At 42.0% G+C, this 27,153-nt stretch overlaps 1 protein-coding gene across 1 annotated transcript in view; it reads right to left on the reverse strand.

The window, feature by feature from the left end:
* Positions 1 to 27,153, reverse strand: part of DAPK1 (death associated protein kinase 1) — a 76,826-nt gene that overhangs the window by 41,632 nt on the left and 8,041 nt on the right. The window contains exons 3-13 of the mRNA XM_006018471.3: positions 12,588 to 12,726; positions 11,339 to 11,468; positions 10,996 to 11,044; positions 10,876 to 10,902; positions 9,257 to 9,409; positions 9,060 to 9,105; positions 7,490 to 7,579; positions 6,640 to 6,732; positions 2,576 to 2,695; positions 715 to 813; positions 6 to 104 (exon numbers count right to left, since the gene is read on the reverse strand). Coding sequence (XP_006018533.1) covers positions 6 to 104; positions 715 to 813; positions 2,576 to 2,695; positions 6,640 to 6,732; positions 7,490 to 7,579; positions 9,060 to 9,105; positions 9,257 to 9,409; positions 10,876 to 10,902; positions 10,996 to 11,044; positions 11,339 to 11,468; positions 12,588 to 12,726 — 1,045 coding nt within the window. The remainder of the gene's footprint in view (positions 1 to 5; positions 105 to 714; positions 814 to 2,575; positions 2,696 to 6,639; positions 6,733 to 7,489; positions 7,580 to 9,059; positions 9,106 to 9,256; positions 9,410 to 10,875; positions 10,903 to 10,995; positions 11,045 to 11,338; positions 11,469 to 12,587; positions 12,727 to 27,153) is intronic.

The following is a 27,153-nucleotide window of genomic DNA, read 5'->3' on the forward strand; positions in this document are numbered from 1 at the left end:
CTTACCTTATCTTTCACATCCAAAGGACATTTTTTCTCATGAAGAAATTTCAAAGTTTCTACATGACCATGTCGAGAAGCCCAATATATAGCATTAGAGCCAGCCTGTCCAAAATATTTTATTATAAAAGTAAAATAAGCATACTGGCATACTTGAGGATTTTTACTACATATATGAATATGTACACACAGAAAAACAACAGTGACTTAGTCAATAGGAAAGGTAAAAATCAAGTCTTAGTAATTTAAGTAGGTAACAGTTCAGGCAATACAAGTTATTTGAGTGAAAGTCATCACAATGCTTTAACAAATCCCCAGTTGAGCCTTTGGGTTTCAATTGGTCAGCTGAAACAATATAATTTATCTTTCTGTAGCAATCTATTCAACAAAGTTAGGCACTGTGTTCTTAGGATAGTTTTGAAACCCTAACCTAGAAAAGGCAACATCTAAAAGAAGAAACAGCTTCTTAAAGATTAAGAGCTTTGAAATAATATAATAATATAGTATAGTAATATAGCAAGTTAAAGCCACCAGCATATGAGAAATATCATTACTACTAAGGGAAAGTCATTAAATAAGAGGTAGAAAAATGTATTTTCCCCTTTATCTGCTCAGAAGCGTGAACTTTCACAATGACTGACCTGTGCATCCCCTGTTAAAATGTAATGAAACTACAGAATACTAAAATAATTAGACACAACAAAAAAATCCCAACCTTATCCTGGACATCAATACGGGATCCACGCTTTATGAGTAACTGAAGCATCTGAATGTTTCCACAGCCAGCAGCAATTAGCAATGGAGGTGTCCCATGCTGGAAATAAAATATTGAAGATGAAAATATATCTTATTTCTGATGGATTTAATAGTGAAAAACTGACAGAGCAGTTTTGACTTATGGGTTTCAAAAGAGTACTTGACACGCACAGCAAAATGAACACTATTTCAGTCCAAAGAACCTTGTTGCACATCAATCCTGCCTCGTACTGAGTGTCGCATTTAGATAAATCAGGCAATAGCCTGCACAAATGTACCACACTTTTCAAATCAGGAATTCTAAAATTAGGTTCTAGATCCATATTTATGGATGTAAAATAAGTGCAGCCTTATTTTTCAAATACATTTGGGTTCTGCCGGGGGTGTTTTTTAGGTGCTGACCTCAGCAACTTTAATTGCTGCTGCCTCCCTAGCTATCCTGTTTGAAAATTTGCATAACTCAACCATTCACAAACACCACACTCTGATAGCTAGAAATATTCAAAATACTTTGGTGATGAAATAATAAATACCCAGTTTGCAAGTTGATCTTGAAATGATTTACAAAGACGATAAATATCACTCCATTTTACTGAGGGGAAAATGGAGGCCTGGAATAGGAAACTGGGTATCCAAGGTCACTCCAGAAAAGTCTGCCATGTCTTCCTGGTGCTGTCTAGGCCATTTTGCCTCATCTATTTTAAAAACAACAACTAAACAACGATCTCTGAAGACATTTTGCTGTTCATTTAATGTTATGTGAGCCATACTTTTTCCTCTTCTCTGTAGCTATGAGATATTCACTTTTTTAATAGCCTTACAAAGCAAAATTCTGCAAGTCAATTATCCCTACGGGCCCAATTTGTAAAAGGCTGTTCAAAGGAAAAGTGATGCCCAGAGGATGATTCAAAGGGAGTATTCTATATTCAGGTACCTTCACCTGCCCTAATAACTCATGGCAAAAATAAGTGCTGATTCCTAGAACAACAACACATACCCAGGATAGCAACTGTAAACATATTGGATTGCTATTTCATTAGATGCTTGTTAATATTTTTTGCATTGTATATTTTTGTTTTAATTTAAATTAAATCATGTTTAATCTTGTCCCTTACCAGTTTGCTATGCTTTAGCATTTAGATTTCACCTCAGCCATTTGACTCCCGTTTTTTAACTTGATGTGATCCGAACTAAAAAAATACCCCTTCTCTTCCAAACACTTTTTTCACTTCAACATATACAATCATAATGAGAGATGGCCTACCATACCCCACCCCAGGAATGTTAACTGTCCCTTTTCTCTACCCATAGAACGTGTTCTGGCCAAGATCTATGTGTATAAGGTAAAAATGAGCCTGTGCACTAGCTGACACACACCTGCAGGCTTTGCCAATGAGGCATGAGTGTTAATTGCAGACACTGCTGAAGAAATTTTCAGTTTGAAAAAGCCAACTAAATTAACGCTCCTCTTCCTGAACCAATTTTGCCTCCAAAGTTTCCATCATAATTTAATGCACTCACAAAAATATTATTTGTAAATTGTAAGAATTTTTTCATTTATGTTCTGAGCCTTTGCAAACAATAATAATCATTTGCATTTCCAAGGCCAAAATACTTTAGGCTCCATAAGCAGTTTGAGAAAAAAATAAAAATAAAAAAACCACAAAAATGAACATGATATTCTTTAAAAAAATTCAAAGTAGCTTGCAAGACATTTGAGCAATTTTCAAATGTTAATACTTTATGTTATGGCCACCTCCCTCTACATAACAAGCAGAATGCTGAATCTCCCTATCCTTCAGCAGAGACCTACTCCTTACCTTGTTGGGCTGATTGACATCATAATTGGCCAGAGATCCCAGAAGATGCTGCAGCCCAGGAACATTATCATCATTGATGGCATGTATAATGGCTTTCATTACAAATGAATCCTCCTCATCCTGATAATTAGCAAGGAAAGAAACAAAAAGCATAAAAAGTAAAAAGAAAAGAAATCACTCCACCCTCCAAGTACCTGTCACAATAAAAAGGGGAGAGGAAGGGGAGAGAGTAAAATTTCTAAACTTTATAAACCCATTGAGCTAAAAGCCTGGAACTTGGGACAACTGCTAAAAATGCAGGTGCACCAAACAGAAAATGATCCTCCTCCACCCCTTTGTTTTTTTTTAAGTATGTATTTTTTCCATCTCTGAACACATTTACTGCATGACAGGGGGCTGGGGTGTTGTGGGCGCTAAGTCTCATGGTTGACAGCCCAGAGGTTGCAAGTTTGAGACTGAAGCAGAAGCGCCCACAGCATGGACTGTCAGATTCCAGCAAATCTGTGAATTTTGCTAAATACCTTGTCACAAGGACATGAAAAAGGATGGACTGCATGAGATCCCAGAGGTCTTCCCATCCTACCATATGTTTCCTTATTCACATTTTCAAACTACCAGCTGGGAGTTGCATGAAATAAAATGGTGTGTGACAGGAACATGAAAGAGAGGAACTAATCATCAGTTAAAACTGAAGGTGAAAAATACTGTGCTTCTGAGGGATGCTCTCTGTTCCTCATCAACAGATCAGCACTGGAAAACGACAAAAATTGGGCAACCTGAGTACATTACCTGCCCAAAGCTACAATTCTTTTCTTAGCTACAGCACTGGTGTGACAGAGCTGAAAACGCTGATTCAGTGTTAAAAAGTGCTGTGATACAACGAAGGGTTGAGAAAACAAAGAACATGGAAGTAGAAAGATAAGAAAACAGGAAAAGTGGAACAAGAATGTGGATTGTACAGGAGGGGCACAGGAAGGATGAAATGGATTAAAAAAAGGAAGCTCCACAGAATTTTTAATGCTGGATCCCATTAGTACCTCACTAAAAGAAGTTTACTCAGTTCCAGTTATATTAGACAATTCAGGCTTTTGCTGATGACAGAATATTTCCTAACATATGAAAAGCAAGCGAAAATGAGAAAGCTTCTGCATTTACAAACTTATGTAGTTCCTAATGGCTTAACTCAGAAGACAATATACCTATTTAAGCTGAAAGGGTTTGTTTGGCAGCACCAAATGTACCCTCTAGATCCAATCCTGCAAGGTCAGTGAGAGTTAAGGGTGCTCAACTTTTCTTAGAGGGTACATGATTGGTGCTTATGTCTTTAAAAGTGCCCTTGCCACATTCAAAGACTATCCACGCAGATTTTTCTGTACCTTCATTAAGAGTGCTGTCGTGTCTGCAGCTTGTTTATCTCAATGCTGCCAACTAAAAATGTGTGTACAAATAGAAGTTAGCATTTTCTGAATTATTCTGCTGTTCTGACTGATAAAGGTTAAAGGCAGTGATCTGGGTTAAGCGAGGGAGGGGGCAAGGGGACGAAAGCAGTTGCTATGGTGATGAATCAGGATTTTTTAAATACACTGCATTAGGGTGGCGTAAGTGTTAATTTTTACTGTATTGTAATAGCATCTATCACCCTGAAAATCCTCAACCCTCCCATGCCCAACCAAAATGCAAGTACTTTTAAATGTGGGGTACAGGAGTTAACCATGCACAGCACAAGACATGAGAGAAGACAGAGGAGTCTTGGAAAGGAGTCTGGGGCAAGTGTCTATATACAGTAAATGCTCTGGTAGTCTCTACAGATTTCTAATGCAGAAGCTGCTGGGTGTAGGGTCCTTTGAACCCCGCCCCCCTTCCCAGAGCTGCTACTGCTCAGTGCCCCTCACTGGAAAACCATTAATTTCTGTTTCCAGCAGTGATTGGCAACAGTAAATCTGGTGGGGAGAAAGACGGCAGCTGCAGTAAGGGGGCTGCATTTACCCCCTGGCTACTGGCCTCATAGGCATCTCTTCTTGCCCACTGCAGCAGCAGCATCTTCCCTCCGCTCTGAGGAAGTGGGAGCATAAATCTGACAAGGCAACTGGGGCTACTGAGATGTGACCCTCCAACTGTCCCACTGGCTGCAGGGGACTCTGCTGTGGATCAGACCAGACCTTACCAGGCTCGATTTAATCTCTCTGTGGGCTGGATCTAGTTCACAGGTCAGAGTTTGCCAACCCCTGGATTAGGTGATCTAATGATCTCTCCTGGATTTAGAATTTATGAAATTTCACTGATTTTAATGGAGTTGTACATGCCACAAGAGAATCTTTGGGAATGACTTTTGAATGCAAAGTGCCTCTGACATTTTAGGAAGTGGCAGGGTTGGGGACAGTTTCCTTTCGTGAACCACTGGGAGACTGAACCTGACCCAAGATAACAAGGAGGTTTGCAACTACCATGATGTCTTATGTAGTCTAGCATCCTCTCTGACAGTAGCCAAGATTAAGATGGCACAAGAAATTACTCACTTCTAGTGTGACTTCAATGAATTATCCCTCACTTTGCAGTGCCTGGCACAGTGATTGGCAAACCAGGGTGCCATAGCACCTTGGGATACCTTGAGATATTTCAAGAGTGCCACAGGGCAATGTTAGCACTGTTAAAAGTGCAAATGTGATTTGCAAGATAAACCAGATTTAAAATAGGAATTCACAGCATTAAAAACATTCTGACCTGTTGTGGCCTTTCTGCATTTTGCAACAGAAAAACTATTCTATTATTTTTCTGTAGTAAAAAAACACAACTGAAAACAACAAGCTAACATTTTTTGAGGGGTGCCTCAAGTCTAATGAGGTTGAGAACCACTGGTCTATAATGGAGCTAACTGCCATGGGGGCTTCTTGACAGCACCACAGTACGACCACTACTCCAACAACACACGCATAAATAAGGTTCTTTTTGCCAACTGGCAGCTGGCCTAACCTTCAAACATCAGGCGATGCACCTCATACATTTTCCAACTAGGTGTAACATAACGTAAGGGCTACTCTACAACTATTTTAGCATGAGACAGTTTCTATACAGATTTTTGAGGTTTCCTCCTCGTCACAGAGACCCATGGATCTCCTCTGCCATGTGCTTTTTAGACCTGCGAGTCTTTGCTGGGGTGAGCCCAAAGACAGCTGAGTGAATAATGGATTTGGCAGTTTGATGGCAGTTAAAAACAAAACAAAACAAAAAACCCCAATAAAATAAAAATATATAAATAAATGTTTTTGGGTGAAATGAAATGCAGCCCCCCCCGCTACGTTTAAGTAGAGTTTGAAATATTTTAGGGTTTTTTAAATTTCAGAATTCTGCTTTGTTCCAAATACTGCCAAAAGAAACCTCTAGACTTCTGGATTATTGCAGGGGCAGGGAGGAACAAAACCATTTATTGAAAAATCAAGTTAAGTATTTCAGTCAATCCAAACCTGCATTTTTTAGTGAAAGAGTCATAAAACCTTGTCAGCTCTAAGCCCCATAGTGAGCCACACCTCTAAATTCTCAGCTCATTTTTCCCCGTTTATCTGAATGCTGCCTCAATGCCAGAACTTCCCTAGTTAACTAACTCTAGTCATTACCTTTCCCTTCCTTGTTTTTCTGTGATGTTTACCATCTAGAAAAGCACCTTAACATTTTCTTTTATTTCTAAAGACTCCTTTAAATTTAAGTTTTTAAAAAATGAACACCATAAACAGTTAAGATTTATTCAACTTGTTCAAATTTTATTTCAAATACAACAGTGTTAACATTTTAAATGACACTAGGAAGGTACGATAATTTAATATCAACCACTGGTATCTGGGCTCAATGTAGGAATTGGTGAATAAAATTCTATTGCCTGTATTATATAGGAGCTCAGGCTAAATGATTAATGGACCCTTCTGGCCTTAATCTACAAATCTTTTTCTTGTCACATATTCAACTAACTGCTACATACATTTTACAATATTTCAGTGTTCATGTGTGCTTCACTTCAGAAGATCTTAAATCTAGAGCATTTAACACATACTAACAATAAAATATATGCTTACCAGAGTATCATCGCTCCTAGCAACACTCATATTACTTCTGGACAAGAAGGATCTCGATAATCTTTGGCACAGGGATATTAACCGTACCGATTGCTTTTTAAAAATAAGAAGAGAAAGGCTAAATGTGAGGGGAAAAAGAAAATCAAACAAAAATACTTGTGACAGGAATTACTGCATGTTTTAAAAAGAACACTCGGGTTACTAAGCAAAAAGAATAAATTTTTAATTGTTTTCATTATTATTCTGTGTTTCTTCCTCGAATGTTACCTCTTTCTCTAGTTTCAGTGTAAATTCAGTACATATGGTGAAGAGGCAAAGTTATCTTCCTTGACGGTTCCTACAAATCCCCATACTCTGTGTCCAGAAATTAGGCACATGCTTAAATCTGTTTGGAGCAATGTTCAAAATGCTGCAATTTCCCTCAAATTTGTCTTGTTTGATATTTTCTTCCCAGTTTAAAAAAAAAAAGAATTATCAGCATGTATCACTAGTTACACCATTTTTGCTGTTATGACATTTTGTAAATAAGTAAATTTGTTAACAGCTTCTAATATGTAAACACATACTTTTATTCTTAGTTTTGATAACTGAAGTTACCCATTAAAACAGTATGTCCATGCACAAGTGCGTATTCTTTATTGAGAAACTGTGCTGAATTGGTATAAGAAGAGGTTTTATCTTATCTTCCCCTGTTCTGCAAGCATTTTGATAATAGAAAATATATTTTCTATTTACTAATACATAGCGTATTTTAAAGATCACCTGAACAATAAGCAAACAAAACAATTTTTTCCTAACATTCTTCCTTAAAAGACCATGCCATTATTTATCACTATCATGAACAACTTACTTTCCATTTTCTTCGTGCTGCAAACTTCTTGAATTTCTCCATGTTTACTGCAGATGCTTTTCTACTAAGTGCTTGTTGGGTATCTTTAGGCTGAAAGGAAAAGAATCACAAAAGGACACTTTGAATTATTCCACAGGTTTCACAAAAACTGTACTGCAAACAAGATACAGCATTCCGTGGACTAAGATCCTAATGGGATCCTAATTATGGGCAATTCAGCTGTTAGGGTTAAGTACTAAAGCAGTTTACTACTTCATTGCTGATCATCTTGGCTGTAATGCACAGCCCACAAGATCAGCCATACTTGATTGCTCTATTTAAAAGAAAGGTAACTTCATAAGAGTAATGCTGAATATTTAAAAACTTAGAAGATATAAATCAAACAGGTGATAGACCATTATTTATCCTTGACCTATGACTTCTGAGAGCGAGCGAGAGCACACAAACACACAAGCAAGCAAATGCTGACATCTCAGCATATCAGCTAAAGTCTTGTTTGTTGTGAGGGTTTTCTAGCCAATTTTAAACGCAGCCCAGGATTTGTTCTTCTTTCCTTATAATCAGTTGGACAAACAACTTATCCTCGTTTGCTTCACTAAAAAAAAGTTTAAAACACATCAAGTTCAAATCACTTGTGTACAGCCCTGGAGCCTATCCCAAAATGTTGTATCCCTCTGTAGTAACTGACACTAAATGTCAGTTACCAGCTGAGTACACTGAATCCTAGTGTAGGATATAGCATTTTCTGGGAAAGGCTCTGAATAATAATGGGTGATTTTTGCTTAATAGGAAAACATGTATGGGCTAAGATGGAAAGGAGTTAATGGATTTTACGAGGGGAGTGGTGGTAGGAGGGAGAGATGTCTGGAAGATCAGGGTGTATAAGATGATGACAGACTTAAGATTAACTTTTCTCACGCAAGGATATGAAGATTTAAATTTTATCTGTACAAGAAAACTGATCAGTTCTGTCCACATTTCAATATTATACTTGTTTAACTAAATTGAATTAGTTACTCCACTTGCAAAAACTGTACTATACCAGAGGCAGGAGACGAGAACCTTTTGTAAAAAGAATATTATAGAAGTTCCATGATCATATCTCAAGGACTTCCACTAAAGAGCATTCCCTGCACCACCACCACTTCCAACTTTGCAAACCTCACCAACTTTTTAAGAGCCAAACAATCTTGTACATCATCATCAGTTATAACAGCCCTGCCAGCCAGAATATATGCATTTAATGACATGAACGTTATTCCAATGCTCTTACTGAGTTTCTATAGAACTTAAAAGTTTTAACACTTCTCAAGTACTAGATTCTTTTTGCCAAAGCATGATTATGATCTGAACAGTGAATTCTTATCCATCACTATCACCAAAAGACAACATACCTTAACAATATCTATAGTCAGCACATAGTATTTTTCTATTTAGGGAGCATTGTGAACATTGATTAAATAAAAACATCACTTACCCTTTTCAGTTTTTACTAAGAGTTGAAAAAAACAACTATAATATAACACGGTGATAAAAAGACAACAGAGAAATGAAAGTATTACACACCAACCTTTATCCAAGGGTGCTGCAAACTATCTTGAATATTCATTCTTTTCCTTTAGTGGGAAGAAAGACAGATATTCTTATCACTGTGTTGGCCTTAACAGTCTATATTTAATCAATGAACACTCAAAATAGAAGGCAAACTGAGCTATTGTTGACAGTTCATGATATAGCTGCAAAATCAGGAAAAAAAAAAAAACTCACTTTGGATCCTTGACTAGAAGTCTTCTTATAAAGTCTTTAGCTAAAGCGCTGGTGTTACGGAAGTATTCATCCTCAAATTCGTAATTCACAGCAGATACATTTGCTAATGTTTCTTGTTTTGTTTCTCCAAGAAATGGGGATGCACCGCTTATACTGTAGAAAGCAGACTGGCATATTACTTACACGCTAAATACCATTTCAGCCCTACAATCAAATTGTGCAAAAAGAAGTTTTAAAAGACTTTTAGAGTTCAGGTACATTTTAGGAAAGATTTGACCTTAAAGAGTTAAGTTTTGAACTAAATTTGAGAGAACTAAAATAAATTCACTTAGAAAGTGACGTATGGCCAAAGCTAATTTCAACAATGATTTAGTTTTTCTTCCAAAAAACTGCTACTGCTTTTTTTTTTTTTTTTAAATTGTTTAGTTTGAATTAGGTGAGCACTACAGTCACTGACACATGCTCATTTAGTGGCATGATGGGATTTAATTCCAATCCCAACAACCATGCCTGCTGCCATTCCACATTTTCATGGCACGAGGTGCAATTCTGGAATCAGATCCCAGGTGCACCATTACTACTTGCTAGTGCATGGGGAGCCTAGGATCAGTCTAGTCAGTCTCAGATGCAGTTTTTAAAGGTCCCAGTTCACAGGGACTCAAGATTGGGTTCCCCAATCTCAAAGTTCCTGTAGCCAGGATGTGTCACAGTCCCTAGCAGCTCTGTAACCCACCATATTGGCTGCCTTGCTCCACAGGGGTCACCATGACCAGGCACCAGAATATGCCTTGCTCCTTGGCTCCTTACCAGAGCTGCAGGGTAGGGCAAGGACCATGTCGGGTCATGGGGAGCCCCAGCTGATGAGCTCCCCATGACTCAGCACTCTGGAAAACAGCAGGGTGTAACCCCATGCAGGGCTGCACAGTTCACAACTGTCAGGCTGCTGATTCAGGGGTTGGGGGGAGAGAGCTATCAACCAAGCCCTACTGTGCAGCTGGCATGAGGCTGCATGGTGGAGCTACCTTGTCACATGCTCAAATTAAGGCGCAATGGCAACCAGCCACATAAATATTACCTATTCTGTGAAATATTTTTGTGGCTGGTTTCTCAATTTGTCACACCATTAATTGCATGTGGCTGGGTTACCCTTTATGGTATGATTTACAGTTTAATTGCATCTTCAGTGTAACATCTGTGAGGGGCCTAGGTGCTTTGCACATACAGGCATGTCACATCTTATGCAGGGGTTAGATTCTGAGGTCAGTGCGTAAGGCGAAAATCGCGGTGACTGCCTCTGCCTCCAAAACCTCCCGCCGCCATCACAGAGCCGTGCTTGGAGCTTTGCGGCCGGCAGCAGCGGCGCAGCACGGGGTGGTGCGTGGGGATGGCTGCATGCCGCCCCACCACGCTGCCAAAACCTCCTGCCGCCGCCACAAACTGAAGCCCCGCCCCACCCCCCGCATATAGTTGAATTCACGCAAGTTAAATACGCGTATGATGCGACTGTACTGTATCTTACTGACAAAAAGCCAACACAATTTAAAAAAAGTCAGTATGTTAGAATTGTAAAAAAAAAAAAAAAAAGTCTCAATGAACTATTTATGGATTTTGATACTTACAGAATATAAGTTATTACACCAATGCTCCTGGAGAGAGAGAGAGAGAGAGAAACCAAAAGTCAGAACAAATTAGTAATAAAATTCTGATGACTACCATGACAGAAAAGTTCAATAACTTACCACATATCTGCCTCAAGACCGAGAGGTTCATAGTTTACAATTTCAGGAGCTAAGGGAGAAAGAACAGCAGTTAAGCACATAAAGCAGCAAAGAGCAGTTCTATTTAATTTTGATCTCTTATAAGTTGTGTAAATTGCAGGTTGTAAACCAGTGTGCTGAGAGAAAAGAAAGTCTTGTACAATACCACCAAATTACTGCGGAGGAATGGGGCATGCTTTACAAAAATGTCAAAATGTCATTTATTGTACACAACCTCAGTAAACAATAACGACACTGAGCTATGCCAAACACACTGTTTCATAGGCCAATGATAATAATATGGAAGAAATCATGCTGTGCTCACCTACAAACTCTGGCGTTCCAAAGATGTTTTTAAACTCATTTCCAAAGTCAATTTTGTGGGCTAAGCCAAAGTCAATAATTTTGATCCGGGGCTTTGGGACATTCCTATCCAGCAACATTATGTTTTCAGGCTTTGCAATAGGAAGAGGGGGGAAAAAAGTAGTAAAACAGTTGCACAGAATGCACAGGAACAACAACAACAAAATACAAAATATTGCCCTTGATTTATTAAGGCATCCTCTTTTCAGGAAGATATTTCAGTATGTTCTTTATTCTTTTGGGTCTTGTTTTTACTAGGAAAAGAATTTTTTTAAAAAAAAGCTAATATGCTGAAATACTAGATACTTCTAAAGTCTATGAAAAAATTCCCCTTGACTTGTGTGGCCAGTCTCTGCTGTATATTGGCTATCTAACTGAGGTTAACCCTACTTGAGAGCTTAGAGTGTACCTCAGTCAACTTATTAAAATCACATTTGACAAGTCTACATAAGGACTTGTAAGGTCTATAAGTACTGTGTTAAAAACACATCTTTTTTCCTACTTCAGACAGCCATTGACTTCAAGGTGATTACAGCACATTAAATGCCTTCCTGAATTAGGTATCCAGGTTGTAGCCATATAGCTTTCGTACATCCACAACTGAAAAGACAGACCTATCAAAATGTTCAACATATGAAAATATTCAAGGCTATGAAACTAAGAGGATTAAAGTATTAATAGCCTGAGTATGGAAAAATGCAATCTCTTAATTGAAAGAAAAATATATAATTTGTTTGACACCGAAATTGCTTTTTTAATGCTATCTGCTTCTCAACCATTAATGACAATAAACACCTTTGTGCCTTATTTCGGTGTAAGAACTGACCTTTATAGAGTGAACATGAGATATATACAACAGAAACGCCACCAGAATTAACAGATTCATAATTTTGCATCCACGTCCCATTACATTTTTTTATCTAAATTCATAAAATTTCGAACCAGATATGTTTCAAGATGATATCTTACAAATCACTTTTGGAACCATCACTGTGACAGCAGCTCCTACTTGTTGTGTATAGTGGCTAGAAACTATTCTTGGCTAGAGAACTATTTTTCAAAAACTGTTTTCTTCCTTATCTGCGTAGGTTAGCAAAACAAACTCCTTCCAAGATGTGATCCATGTTTCAATTGGAATTTTTTTGGTAGTGTAATCATAGCTGCGAGTAGTGTTGCCTACAGCACTCCAAATTTTTATGTAGTCAACATACCTTGAGATCAAAGTGGGCAATTTGCAGAGAGTGGAGATACTGAACACCATTAAGTATTTGTTTGAGAAACTCTGTCGCTTCCTCCTCTGTCAGAGATTCTTTTTCAGCTAAAAAATCAAAGAGCTCCCCACCTGCAACACTGAGAAGAACAGCAGCAGAGGTTAGAAGAAAGCTTTAACCTATTGGATTTTGTAGCTTAACAACTTCCATATTTTCCTGGAGAAGAAATCTAGTAGGTCTTAATGCCATTCATCTAAAAATAGAAGATGACAGTTTACAGAATTCAATTCTGACAAATTCAGTAGCATTTTCCCCACCCATTCTCCCCCTTGTCTCTGTACCCAGCATTTTGATAGTTCTTCTTGAAACATAGATACTAAACAAACATGCTGGCTATCAATGAGCAAGCTTCTGTATGTACTTTGACAGGAATAAAAATTCCACATGAAATATACTTGAACAGAGTTTATATAATTGCTGGAACAGATACACAACTAAAACGTCATTTCAATACACACTTGTAGTAAAATCCAGTAACCAACAGAATTTCTGTCATGCTTTGAGCTCTCAGAAATGCATTCCCTTGAAAATGCATTCCTTATCTTTATCTTACCATATTACCTTCCTTATACATTAATCAAGTTGGTCCCAAACTGCACCTAACCCTCCCTAGAGAAAGTGGTTTCTGCCCCCAAGATTTTTAGCTGCAAAGGCAGAGAGAGAAAAAAGAGGTCAAATATTAGAAGGGTTGCATAAGTAAGCAGCAGCAGCCAGATCAAGACACAGCTTGAGGGAAAAGGAAGACTTGAAGATGACCCTCTCCTTAGTTCAGATAGGAGCCTGATTGACAGGGGTGAATGTAATGGCTCAACAATGCAAAGTAAAAGAAGGAAAGATAAGTATTTCAGTAGGAAGAAACAAGAAACCATGCATCCAAGTGACATTTTTAAAAACAGCTACCTATTTTCTATCACTTTGGAGACAGAAAAAGAGGCCATTGGCAGGTTCGGTTATTTCTTGCTCATCTTGAAAGTCATATAGTTAACTAGATATCTATTACGGCTCTAAAAACATTATATTTTTCACTCCTTGGCATTATGTTTATATTTTTAACCAAAGTAGAGTCTACAGTCAGACTTTGACCTACGAAGCAGAATTTGGGTTTCTTCTATCCATTCTTTTTATCTGAATGATCTTTCAATAGTTAAGATGTTAGTAGATAAGACTTAAGTAGTTAAGATGTTTCAATAACTGAAGTATTGGGATTAATTTATAAACAAATAATACTTGCTCTATTGGTCTATTCTTTCAGTATCCATGAACCAGCTAAAAAGATAAAAGGAGGCTGGGATTGATCTTGTGTCAGTCATGCCTAACATCTCTTTATGTGAATACTCTTACCTTGCAACAGATGAAAGCTAGCCTGCAATAGTTTAAACCTCCCACTGATGCATGAGAAATTCACATTTTACCAAAATCAGGTATAAAAAGGTAACAATTAATGTAATACGATTAGTAACTGGAAGGAAAGGTGGTCTTTTTTAGACACTTTTGTTCATACTAGTGAAAAATACCTACAAAATTAAAACACACTCCATTTTCCCCCCCAGTGACACTAACTGAAAAGGATTTACAGACACGTGTACCCATGCATTCTCCTTCCTCTACCAGCTTCATTTCCCCAGGTGATGTCCTGTAGCTCACAACTATCACACTTCCTGCTAGATCATGGAAAGCTGTCTGCACACAAGGTGCTGGCCTTCCTTCTCAATCTAGTAACTGAATTAGAAACACTACTAAATTATATACATTGCTTTCTTCATATAACTCGTCTATGTGGATATGTACTGTAGTTGAAGGAAGTTAGCCAGGAATGTAAAGGGAGGCATCAATGAGCTATTCTCGCTCCATAAAGATAAAGCCTATCCTGGTAAAGAGTTCAAGAACAGCTTGTCTATTTACATACTATATTTTTCTCGCATTTAACGCACCCCAGGATTATAACACGCACATTTCTTTTTAAAAGGTACCATGGGTGGGGGGAATAGGAAGAGAAAAAAAAAAAATCTTATCTTGGGTAAGTATGGCTGCTGAGACATGTGAAAAAACAAAACAAAATACAAAACAAACACAGTGCTTCACCGGAAGAAGTGCATCTATGAACACTGGACACTTCAGCAGGGATTTTTGGCTGTTTTTATCTAAAGCTGATGAGCCAATCAGCTAATAGATAAAAGTGCCAGAAAGCACCACTGAAGTGCACAATCTTTACAGACTTTGGACGAAGTGGGTCAAACTAACATAATGCCTCTTTTGGGCATGAGCTGCACTTGGTGAAGGAGCTGAATGTAAAGTGCTGCCTCCCCCAACCCCGTCTCCACACACATCTGTAAGCAGCCTATTTGAATAAGAGCAACTAGAGAGCCAAGCCGGCTGCCAGCCCCACACACCAAATACAGCCTGTGGCCTGATCTACCATGCTGGTCGGGGGCCAAGCATCAGGCCTGGGTCTGGGTAACCCAATCTGGCATAGTGGGTCTAGGGCTGCTTGATGGGCCCAATCCAGCACAACAAGTCTGGGGCCACATGGCAGGCATCTCTAGCATAGCAGGTCTGACCAGACATGTCAGGCCTGGGAATGTGCAACCAAGCACACCGAGTCCAGGACTGCATGCCTGGTCCAACCCTGTGCACTGGCTTCAGAACTGGCTGGGTTTGACCCCACATGTTGACTCTAGATTCAGTGCTGCACCAGATACAGGGCCATGTGTCACATCGGACTTGGTTCACTCAGTCTAGCTAAAGACCAATGCTGTGTGCCAGCCTGATTTGGTGTGCGGGTGGGGAGGGGGCTACTCATGAGCCCAGAAGATTGGTAGTGAGGAGGGAGAGGGAGGGGTGGTGGTGTTAAGCGTTAACACTTCCACCACTTTGCCCCTGCCTCACCCCAACCCCACCAAATTTCTGGATCCATGGGGATCCCCTTTCCTTGCATGTAGTCCACAACCTAAATTTTCCTTACCTGGTTGGGGGAGGGAGGTTTGGATTATATGCGATGAAATACAGTACAGCATCTGTACCTTTCATAAATAAAGTGCTCAGAATGCACTGACAATTTTTTTCATGTCCACTTTCACTGGAATATCACTTGTTATTTTCTAGTCTGATTTAATTCCCATTGACATACATATACCTCCTTTTAACGGTCATATTTATATTTATTAGCACATAGGTAGTTAGCCATGGTATTCTCGAGTCAAGTAGAAGGTAGGGCACGATGGCATCTGAGACTTGGTTCAGAGACCCCTGGCTTTTTTAGGCAACAACCTGCTTCATTAGGCAAAGCATCTGACGAAGCAGGTTGCTGCCTATGTAAGTTTATCCTTTTCTGAACCAATTAGTTCCCAAGGTGCCACTTTGCCTTACCTTCTGCCTCACTTGCTTCTATTGGCATGTTAATTATGTTCACACCTCTGAGTGACTTGCAGTTATCCCCACAGGGAGCTAACAGATGCATTTCATAAAGTGATGTAAGCTACTACCTTTAGAGTACAGTTATATTTAAGAACTCCAGTATACTGGCAAATTATAACTAGAGATGGGTGAAACTGAAGAAGATATTTGGCAAAATGTCACTAATACATGATGTGTAATTTCACATACCCAAACTTTAGATTGTATTACATTTAAAGAGACTAGATTTTCCTTTGGAAATGTAAACATATGAAAAAGCCATGTTTAGCATAACCAGTGAATAGTAATGCCAGCAGCTCCTTTCCACAGAGGCAGCATATTTTAATAGGCTGAGCTGGAAATCAGGACCTGCTAAGTACTAGTCCCCACTCTGCCAGTTACTAGATTTTTAGTAATATGTCCAACAGAATTATTTCTGTAAGCCTAGCAACATATACTGAGTTAAATAAAATGTTTCTTCAATTTATTTACCAATCCAGAACTGAGCTCTAAGGATCACAGTAAAAAGGCAAAGGTGAAATTTTAAAGAAGTATTGTATTTAGGTACCCAACTCCTAACTTCAGACATCTAGGCGCTCTTCAAAGTCTCACTATCTTATCTGCATCTCTAGACACCTAAATACCTTATAAAAATCTGGTCCTTAGTGGTTTATCCAGTTCCACAATGTGGCAGCATCCAAAAGAAAGGGATTAGATCCAAAGCTGCTTGAATGACTTGCATGACTAGTTGCAATTTAAACCTCTCTGTTGCTTGGCTACACCCTGTTTGGTGTTAGCCCTTGCCTTCATTTGTCTTAGAGTGCAATTTCAGGATTCTCAAAGTAAGTCTCAAGCTACCACTGCTGCCAACAGTGATTTATCAGCAGGTTCATTTAGAACCTGCAACTCTTCCCCACTTTGTGACCTGTGACCAGACAATTGTTTCCCCAAAATAAAGTATTGTTAGTTTTAGTGGTGGGAACATAATAAAGGAAAAAGAGAAACAATACCTTATTCTCACATACAACACACATTTTCCTTCCAAAATCAGCTCCCTTCAATTAGCGTGTGAGCATTAGGCAGGGAAGCCGATTTTCTGTCTGGGATAGAAGCACTCTCTACGATTCTTACTTAACCATGCAGCAGCTGTGATATTACTATTCAAGCAAATAAAGGAGTAGGCTGACTTAATGCCTCTTTCTTTTTCACTCCACAGGTATATACAATCATTTCTTTTTAAATGAACTTGACGTTCTACTAATCAAATTGAGCTTTCCCAGTGTAATGGTCTCGTCTGCTAGCTGCTCCTAGTCTCTTGCCTCCTGTTTCACAGCTTTGGAGACCCTTTAGCTCTTTTCAAAATCAGACTTACCCATGGAAACAATTCTTCAGAAGCAGGTAGGTTTTCAGTTTTAGTTAACATGGAAAGGGTGGGCGATTCATCTAAAGATTAGGCTCTTGTTCTATGCAGCCATAATTCTGAGAAATTCTTTTGTTTAATTCACCGTGCCTTTCAAAAACGAGTTGCATATTATATTCTGGGATGTGTGGTATGCAAGAAAATATGGTAAGATAGTCTATATACACTTTTATCTTGCCATGCACTTAGAAACTTAGGAAGACCTGGCTGCTTCTGATCTCTGTACAGCCTGTTCCTTCCAAAAAACCCATGACACCTACCTATTCTCCACCAGCTGTTGAGTGTGCCCTTATAATAATTAGTGTCCTTTTGATCTTTCATATGCTTAGCTTTGGCAGATGGACTGTAAAAGTTTGACTGGGGCCTAGGAAGAGCATCATCATGGCTTGATTACTCAGGGCTACTATTTATGCAAGCTGTCTGGCAACATTTACTGCAAATGGTTATCAATCATTATGTTGTCTTTCTGCTACCTACAAACAGGCCTCCTCTATTAAACTTAGATTAATACACGCAAGCAGTAAATACTCAACAAATCTAATATGGCTATACAGTAACTCTGAATACGCAATTATTAGGGATCTCCGGAATTCATGCCAGAAGTGCGCGGTGGCTTCTTTAATTTTGGCGTTTCCCCCACATACCTCCCACACTGCTGATTGGCAGAGGGCCCCGGTCACTCGCCACCCATGCCTGATGGACAGGAGGCAAAAACTACTATGGCCAGGCACAAGTTTTGATTGGCAGGGCCCCTCTGCCAATTACCGGCAGCAGGGTACATGGGAGAAACGACACTGGGGTCCATGGAGCCCCGGCCCAATTGTTGTGGTGGGTGCACACATGCCTCGAGGCTGATGGCAGAGAATGGGTCAGAGCTGCACTGCCATAACAAGGATCAGGTCCCCTCTGGCTCTCCTACTGTCTGCTCTGTGGAAACTTCTCAAGGTAGGCAGGCCTCAGCATGTGTATCAGAGCATGGCACACAAAGGCATTTTGCTTGGCACGCATGCCTTGGGGCAGATGGTGGGGGAGCTGAAAGGGGTCAGATCCTTGTTGCGGCAGTGCAGTCCCAGCCCCTTCCCTGACAGCTGACTTGAGGCACACATACACCCACTGCTGGCAACAAGCTAGGCTGGGGCTCTGCTGTCCCCAGTGCAGCTGCTTGCAGCTTCTCCACTGCCTGCTGTGAGCAGCCTGGGCTTTGTGGCAGGGGCCCCAGAGTCTCAGCCAGCTGTAGCAGACAGCCAGGAGACTGCAAGAGGCTGTGTCAGGGTCTGTGGAACTCTGGCCTGGCTCATTTCTGGCGGTGGGTGCATGTGCACTCAAGACAGATGGCAGGGAAAGGGCTGGGGCTGTGTTGCCATAGCAAGTATCAGGCTTCTCACAGCTGCCCTGCTGTCTGCCCCCCACACACCAACATCTTACAAGCTGAAGTTGCTAGTGTTTTGGTGCTGCTCAAAGATGTTGCCGACCCCTGATATAACTTATCAGAAGTCCCACTGAACTTGAGCAACTGGCAGCCAGTAAAGCACATTACATGAGTGACTAGTGCCTCCCAAGTCTGGAGGCGCCAGATTGCAGAGGGGGAGAGGGGTTCTCTCAGCAGCTGATTGCTAAGCCCGGAACTAACAGCGGTGAAACTGGCATTGCACTTCTGACAGCGCTTCCAGTTTTGTGGCTGGGGCTTCCAGGGGGTGAACATGCACTCACGTGCACCCCCTATGCATCAAAGGCACATTATCACCACAGATCCTCCACAACACTCTTCCTCTGCCCCTTCCAGGTTCTCTATAAGCAGGGATCTCTGTAACTTGCGCTGAAAGTACCTCTTGCAGCAGCTCCCTTAATGTTTTCATTTTGCCACTTGTCCCTCCTGCCAGGTTGTTTCGCTGCTGATCACTGGGGAAGCAAAAACCACAACATATTTAAAACAGTGGCAAACAGCCTAGCCAGTGGGGCCCCTCTGCCAATCAGGGGCAGGGGGGAGAGGGGGGCACTTCTGGTGTGATTTACAGAGATCCCTACCTCTAAGAAATCAAGCAGGTTGGCTTTAGGTTTACTGCAGTGTGCACGCACCAGGTGAAGCTGGAGACAGTTGAGGAGACTTTTTGGAATGGGAAGGTTAAAAAAGGATTTGCTTTAATGTTGCAAAGAGATGAATGCACCACTTAGCCTCACTAAACTGGAACATTCAGATCCCTGCGCTGATGCAGACGGAATACAAGGAAGTGGAGGGGAAAGGGATTTAATGGTGGGGGTCTACTACAGACCACCCAATCAGGGGGAAGAGCTAGATCGGGAATTCTTAATTCAGCTCACGGACGTAGTTAGGTCAAAGGACGTGGTCATCATGGGTGATCTAAACTTCCCAGACATCTGCTGGGAAGAGCAGTCATCCAGGTCTGACTGCTCACGTAGGTTCCTAATCGAGATACAGGACCTCCATCTAACCCAGGAGGTGCACAGCCCCACCAGGGGAGATGCCTTGTTGGATCTGGTCCTGGCTACGGGTGATGACCTGGTGAGGGGTCTGCGGGTGCTTGACCACCTGGGCGACAGTAATCATCGCCTGCTGGAATTCACCATCCAGTGCAAGGTGGCAAAGGCCTGCAGCAAGGCAGCAGTCCTGTACTTCAGCAGGGCAGATTTCAATGAGGTAAGGCGAATAGTCGGAGAGACACTGAGGTCCTGGAAGGGAGGGGAGTTGGGTGTCCAAGAAGAGTGGTCGTTTCTTAAGGAGATGATCCTCCAAGCCCAAAGGGAGGTAATCTCAACATGGATCAAAGGGGGCAAGAAGGCGCAAGAGCCCCCATGGCTCACCAAAAGCATCTGGGAACATCTCCTAGCTAAAAAGGAGGCGTACACCCAACGGAAGGGAGGGGCCATCACCAGGGAGGACTATACCTCTGTTGCCTCCATTTTTCTGAGCAGGGACTGGGTCACCACCCCCACCAGGACCCCTGCCGGCCCCAGGGGAGGCGCACCCAGGCCTAGAGTCAGTGAGGACCTAGTCAGGGAACTTCTGGAGGGACTGGACGTATTTAAATCAGCAGGTCCTCACAGTCTCCACGCCAGAGTGCTGAGGGAATAAGCAGAGGTCATTGCGGGACCCCTGGTATGGCTTTACGAGCACTCGTGGTGCTCTGGCGGTTGGCCCTTTTCCAGTCCTCTGGCACATGTGGTTCCCATTTTCAAAAAAGGGAGGAAGGAGGACCCAGGAAACTATAGGCCAGTTAGTCTTACCTCGGTCATGGGTAAGCTTTTTGAGAGAATTATCCTGGCACATGTCTGCGAGGGGCCAGCAGGGGAGATTATGCTTAGGGGTAACCAACATGGGTTCATTAGAGGCAGGTCCTGTCAGACCAACCTGGTGGCCTTCTATGACCAGGTCACAAAATCCTTAGATGCAGGTGTCGCAATGGACGTAGTCTTTCTGGACTTCAGGAAGGCCTTCGACACTGTCTCTCACCCCATTCTCATTAAAAAACTAGGAGACTGTGGCGTCGATACCTACAGTCAGATGGGTCACTAGTTGGCTGGAGGGCCACACCCAGAGAGTGGTGGTGGACGGGTCTTATTTGACTTGGAGAGATGTGGGCAGTGGGGTCCTGCAGGCCTCGGTCCTTGGGCCTGCACTGTTCAACATCTTCATCAGCGACTTGGACAGGGGAGTAAAAAGCACCCTGTTCAAATCTGCAGATGACGCTAAGATGTGGGGAGAAGTGGGCACGCTAGAAGTGGGGAATAGGTTGCAATCGGACCTGGACAGGTTACAGGGATGGGAGGATGAGAACAGGATGGGTTTCAACATTGACAAGTGCAGGGTACTGCACCTGGGGAGGAAGAACCAGTAGCATACCTACAGGCTGGGGAACTCCCTTCTCATCAGTGCAGAGGCAGAAAAGGATCTTGGTGTCATTACTGATACCAAAATGAACATGGGCCGACAGTGTGGGGAAGTGGTCAGGAAGACCATCCACAGATGCATCTCAAGCAGGTCCAAGGAGGTGATTCTCCCCATCTATGCGACACTGGTCAGGCCTCAGTTGGAGTACTGCGTTCAGTTCTGGGTGCCGCACTTCAGGAGGTATGTGGACAACATTGAGAGGGTCCAGAGAAGGGCCACCTGCATGATCGGGGGCAGCAGGGCAGGCCCTACGAGGAGAGGCTAAGGGACCTGAACCTGTTCAGCCTCCACAAGAGAAGGCTGAGGAGGGATCTAGTGGCCGTTTACAAACTGGTCAGGGGGGACCAGCAGGCATTGGGAGAGTCCCTGTTCCCCTGAGTATTACCAGGAGTGACAAGAAATAATGGTCACAAGCTGGCAGAGGGCAGATTCAGGCTAGATATCAGGAGGCGCTACTTCACTGTCAGGGCGGCTAGGATCTGGAACCAACTTCCAAGGGAAGTGGTGCTGGCTCCTACCCTGGGGGTCTTTAAGAGGAGGCTGGATGAACACCTTGCTGGGGTCATTTGACTCCAGTACTCTTTCCTGCCATGGCAGGGGGCCGGACTTGATGATCTGCTCAGGTCCCTTCTGACCCTACCAACTATGAAACTGAATTTCGAGATTTTTATTTTTCATTCACCCAAAGAAAAAGGTTGCTGCAAAGGTCTGGAGGGTTTCATAAAGCAGTAGCACAAACTAGTGACTGGGTAAAAATTACTTCCTGAAGGTAGTACAGGTAACGCATTTATCAGACATTTTTGTCATCTATTTTTACAGCATGTCACAGGAGGCTGCATTTGTTTTTTGTACAATATGGTAAACTTCCCTGTTCGTTTTCTTTTTGCTGGCTGCCAATTGGAAATACTGGATAAATTCTAAGAAGGTCATTTGTGAGCTAAAACAATTGAGCAGCGTGACTGCTGCCTGCAAACCTTTAACCATTCAGATTAACAGGGTAGGTCTATTAAATTCAAGTCACATCTAAGTTCCATTACTGTTAAAATAAACTACATAATCCTCTCACCTTTATATTAGCTTTCACACAGTGATCTACTTTGAAATAATAAACCTTTTTACATTCCTATATAAAAGACCTTGCAATTTAACTCAAAATTCGAATATGCAGTACCTCTAATGAAAACTTGAGCTTAGATATGTACAGGAGTGACTGATGCCTCGAGTCTGGGAGCACAATTTGTGGTCGGGCCCAGGGGCGGGTCAAAACCCCCTCTCCACTCCTTTACTTCTTTGCCGCAGCCGGCCCATGTGGTAAAAAAAATGCCCCATCCTGAGCGGTGCTGAGTCACGGGCCAATCTCCGGGGGGTTGGGGGGGGGAGGGGATGTGCCTCCCCTGTACCTCCCCTATCAGTCTCCTGTGGATATGTACTGCATTTACTTGGATCTAAGGCAATGCTGAATTTAAGATGACCCCTCCCCATTTTTTGACTGTGGGCATGGAATATTTTAAATCTAGTTTAATTTTCCATGTCTAGAATCCAGTTATTGGAGGATTCACTTGAATTCATCCCTCCTACCACTGTCACAAGGAAAGTAGTGGCAAGAGAAGCAATGGGTTGGGGGCAGGCAACCTGACCCATGCCTGCCCCCATCTCTCTACCAATGCCTTGCCCTCATGCTCCCCCCCATACCATGTGCCTTTTCCCCACACTCTCCCATGCACCCCTATCTGCCACATAACCACCCTGGTCTGCCCAGAGCTGCAGCAGCTGCTGGCATGGCTCATACTAGATTCTAAAACAAGAGAAGGTCCCCCCTGCCACTATACTGACTGAGGAAAACACCCTTGTCTTATACAGGTTTCCCTCGCTTTATGCAGGTTCTGTATGTGCAAATTCGCTCTTATGTGATGAGGGGGGGGGGCGGCCTGAGCCGGGGGGGTGGTGCCTGGGCCGGGCTGCAATGCCGGCCCGTGCAGCCCAGCACCCTGGGAGCTGCAAGCCATGAAGCTGCCCAGCAGCAGCGCCCATGGCTGCTGCTCTGAGCAGCTAGGGTCCATGCTTCTAGAGCTGCAGCTGCCCCTGGAGCAATACAACACCACATTTCTAAGTGGTAGAAATGGATCTGGGGGTCAGTACAGTTGAGGTCTTGCAACATATTCCTATTTGTTACATGGTAAAGTGGGTTCCCTTTATGCAAATTAGAGTTATGCACCATTTTCCAGAAACGTATGTACAGTATAAAGTGAGGGAAACCTGTATTTAAGAAAATACGGTATCCATATGCACTGCTGTAATGTGAAGCTGGGCTCTCATCATGCTATATCCCAAATGCACCATATTTTCCTTATATTAACCTTACTTTCCAAAATGCTTTGCATGCCCTTTTTCTTGAGTTCAAAAAGAGCAAAGTATACGTAGGTTTTTACCACAATTTCTGTGAATAAAATTAACACAAAATCAAGTACATGATGATAAAATATATATCCTTGTATATACTTGTTACAAGCAGTGCCTAATCTTCAGAGCAGAATATTAAGAAAGAACTATACAGATGTGTTTCCAAGTGATATGTTCTCCCTCTGGGAAAAACTCTCCCACCTGTGGAGAAGTAATAATACTGGATAACGCTTTACAAGTTATCAGACCTCTTAATGGGACTTAATTGCCAGATCCCACAGGAGGTCATTATGGAGCCTAAATATGGAACTTGGAACCAATTAACTTTCAAAGCCAGTGGCATCACTTTATAACTAAAGCATGTGCCATGCTGCTCATACTTCAATATTAATTAAGTGGTATTTTAAAGGATTATTTAAGGATTTTTGGTATGGCAAATAATCAGACTTATCTGAAGAAATCAATTCCAGCCTATTAGGTTTATAATAAAGCTGCCTACATTTGGAGATGTAAAATATGTAAAGAAAGTTACAAACAAAATTCTGATGCTAGTTTTGGTAATATGGGAGCTTTTACTTTAAAAAGGTTCAATTTGATAATCTGTCTAGGTTTATATCAATTTTGAGATGCTTCAGTGTTAGAAAGGAACTCTGACCCAATGGTTTTTAATTTGTTCTGTCAAGAGATGGTTTCTTTTAGGCTTTTCATAGTCTGAGATGTCTCTGGTAACTGCTTTGTTTTAGAGTAGAAATACTTATCCCAACACACTACTATTTACATGACCTTCTGGATTTCTAGATTTGACACCTAACCCTCTGAGCCTCTTCTTGGATTCCACCAACAAAGTTCACCTGCACTTAAGGACTAGTGCTGCATTTTATTCAATGGCTGCTAATAAAAAATAGGCAAACCTGGAGAGGTGGACTAGAACCTAGGATGTCCCTTGCTACTGAGCTAGTCATGTCCAGGAACCTGCCGTCTCTCTCTATGGTCCCACGGATCTTGCATTTCTAGCTCAGTTTCAACCAGATGGATGGAGTGTCTCCCCACCTAGCCTAACTTATTGCATTATTTTTGCATATAATGCACACTTCTATTTCCAGCAGTTGGTTTTTTTGGGAGAAAGGTGCAGGTTGTATGCAAGAAAATATGATAATTTTAGGAGGGAGTTTCTGGCTGTGAATTGCAATTTCATGTAGGTGCCTAACTTAGAGCTGCCTGGAGGCAGCTAAACTTGAGAAGCATGGGATTTCTGACACATCCTTCTCTTCAGAATTTCCCATGTCATCTTGGCTATCTCCTTACTCCAGTGGTCACCAACCAGTGGATCTTGATCCATCGGTAGATCTCGGAGCCTCTTAGAGTCAATCCAAGGCTGAGGTAGGGGAGCTGAGTGCCCACATGCATGCACACGTGCCCTAGCCCAGCAGGTCAGTTTGTGGGGGAGTGAAGGGGCAGGGCCTAGATCAAGGCCCCTGCGGTGAGGGACAGCGCCGCAGAGGCAGGACCAGGGGTAATCTGAATGGGGCCCTGGCCAGGTGGGACTTGAATGCTGGGGAGGTGCGGCCCCAAACTATTTTTTCTTCCTCTGCCTCGATCTGCACCCTACTTCCCTCCCCACAGACTTACCTGCTGGGTGGGAGGTGGTGGGGGTGGGGGTGGGGGGTGGCGGTGCATGGTAGAACTTGGGTTGCTTTTGAATGTCAAAGGTGATCTCCTACTTAAAAAGGTTGGAGACCACTGCCTTATTCAATGTGCTGGCTTTTATGAATCCAATTCTGAGGTACCTAAAAAAAACCTCTCCCTATATTTTGTACAGAGGTGATTATCCATCTGATGTCAGGCAGAAAGTAGGGCAGGGTGACACCTTAGACACTAACTTTGGTTTCTGACTATAGGCATCTATACATAACCTCAGAGGCTGCTCTGACACACTGGAATTCCAGTGCATTGGAGCAGACTTGATTAATTGAGTCTGCTGGAGCATGGCAATTACTGTGCTCCAGCAGCCTCCTGCATCAGCACCCCCACACTTAAAATGACAGTGGGGCCGCTGGAACTAAAGCTCATCAAATGCGCTTTAATTCAAATGCCCCCACTGTCACTTTTAAAGTTTGGGGACGCTGATACACAAGATGTGGCAGCGCTTTAAATTACAGTAGCTCTTTGAGCTGTTCCAATTAAAATACTGACCTTCCCCCTCTCCCCCACCCCAACTTCACATGCAAAAGTGTCTTAAGTCTCTAAAATGCCACCCTGTCCTACCTTCTACCTGTATATTGTACAGGAAACAGATGACTAACTGTGGACTATGGGATTTCACTTTGGATGCTTGCAGCAATGCACAAAAACAAAAAAACCCCCCAAAAATGGCGCTTTACTTTAAACTTCGGGGAATTCTCACGCTGTGCCCAGCACATACCCAGAGAAGGCAATGCGTTAGTTGCACCCAGCTTTCCCAACGTCTATATAGATCAGGTGCTTCAGTGGGGCTTTTTTGGCACTTTTATGTAATAGCTGATTGAATCAGCTTTAGCTAAAAGCACCTAAAAGTCCTGCTAAAGTGCTTGATCTATACAGATGATGCAGAGCTGGGTTGAAGTAACATGCTGCTGCTTCTGATAAAGCGTGCGCCCCCCCACAACCCCTCCCCCCCAATCTGTCAGTGCCCTTTGGGGCCAGGCACTTGCAAGTTAGGGTAGTAATGCTGACCATCACCATGCACAACTCCCTTTGCAGACCTAACCTTAATACCCTAGTAAATTCTACTAGATGCAAGGTACCAACAAATCAGGTGCTGCAACACACCACAACACCCACATTCCACCTTATGACTCTAAAAGCATTGGGTCAACAAATTCCAACTGCTACCCTACAAACCATTAACATCATTTCACAATAGGTATGTGGAGCTCTCATTCCTATCCCCTTAGTTGTTCTTGATTGATTGTTGCACCTATCCTGAAGAAAATTTTCTACATGTCTGTTAAAAGCCTAAAATTCAAAGGACCATTAGTAACCAAGGGAGCTGACTGGTAAAGTGACTATATGCAGCCTTCTAACTTCATATAAAGTTAAGTTAAAACCCATATTTTGAATTTCTTTCACTTATATACAAGAAGAGCAAGAGGAATTTTAGGCTGCAAGTTAATTTATTTGCAAGTTATTAACTGCAAGCTAATTCCTGGTAAGATTAAAGAGGAACGGACCGGTGTATATATGGTGGCAACTGTTAACCATTTAAGCAAGCAATTAACAAGCCATCAGCACTGTTGAACAAAGGGTCTATTACCCTTGTGACTCTACACTTTTTTGGGTGAGGTTAAGGAGGTACTTGTAGATACAAAATTCTCTCACACCCAGAAGGATAGCTTTACATGAAACCA

The sequence above is a fragment of the Alligator sinensis genome, unplaced genomic scaffold (assembly GCF_000455745.1).
Source record: "Alligator sinensis unplaced genomic scaffold, ASM45574v1 scaffold240_1, whole genome shotgun sequence".
Lineage (NCBI taxonomy): Eukaryota > Metazoa > Chordata > Crocodylia > Alligatoridae > Alligator > Alligator sinensis.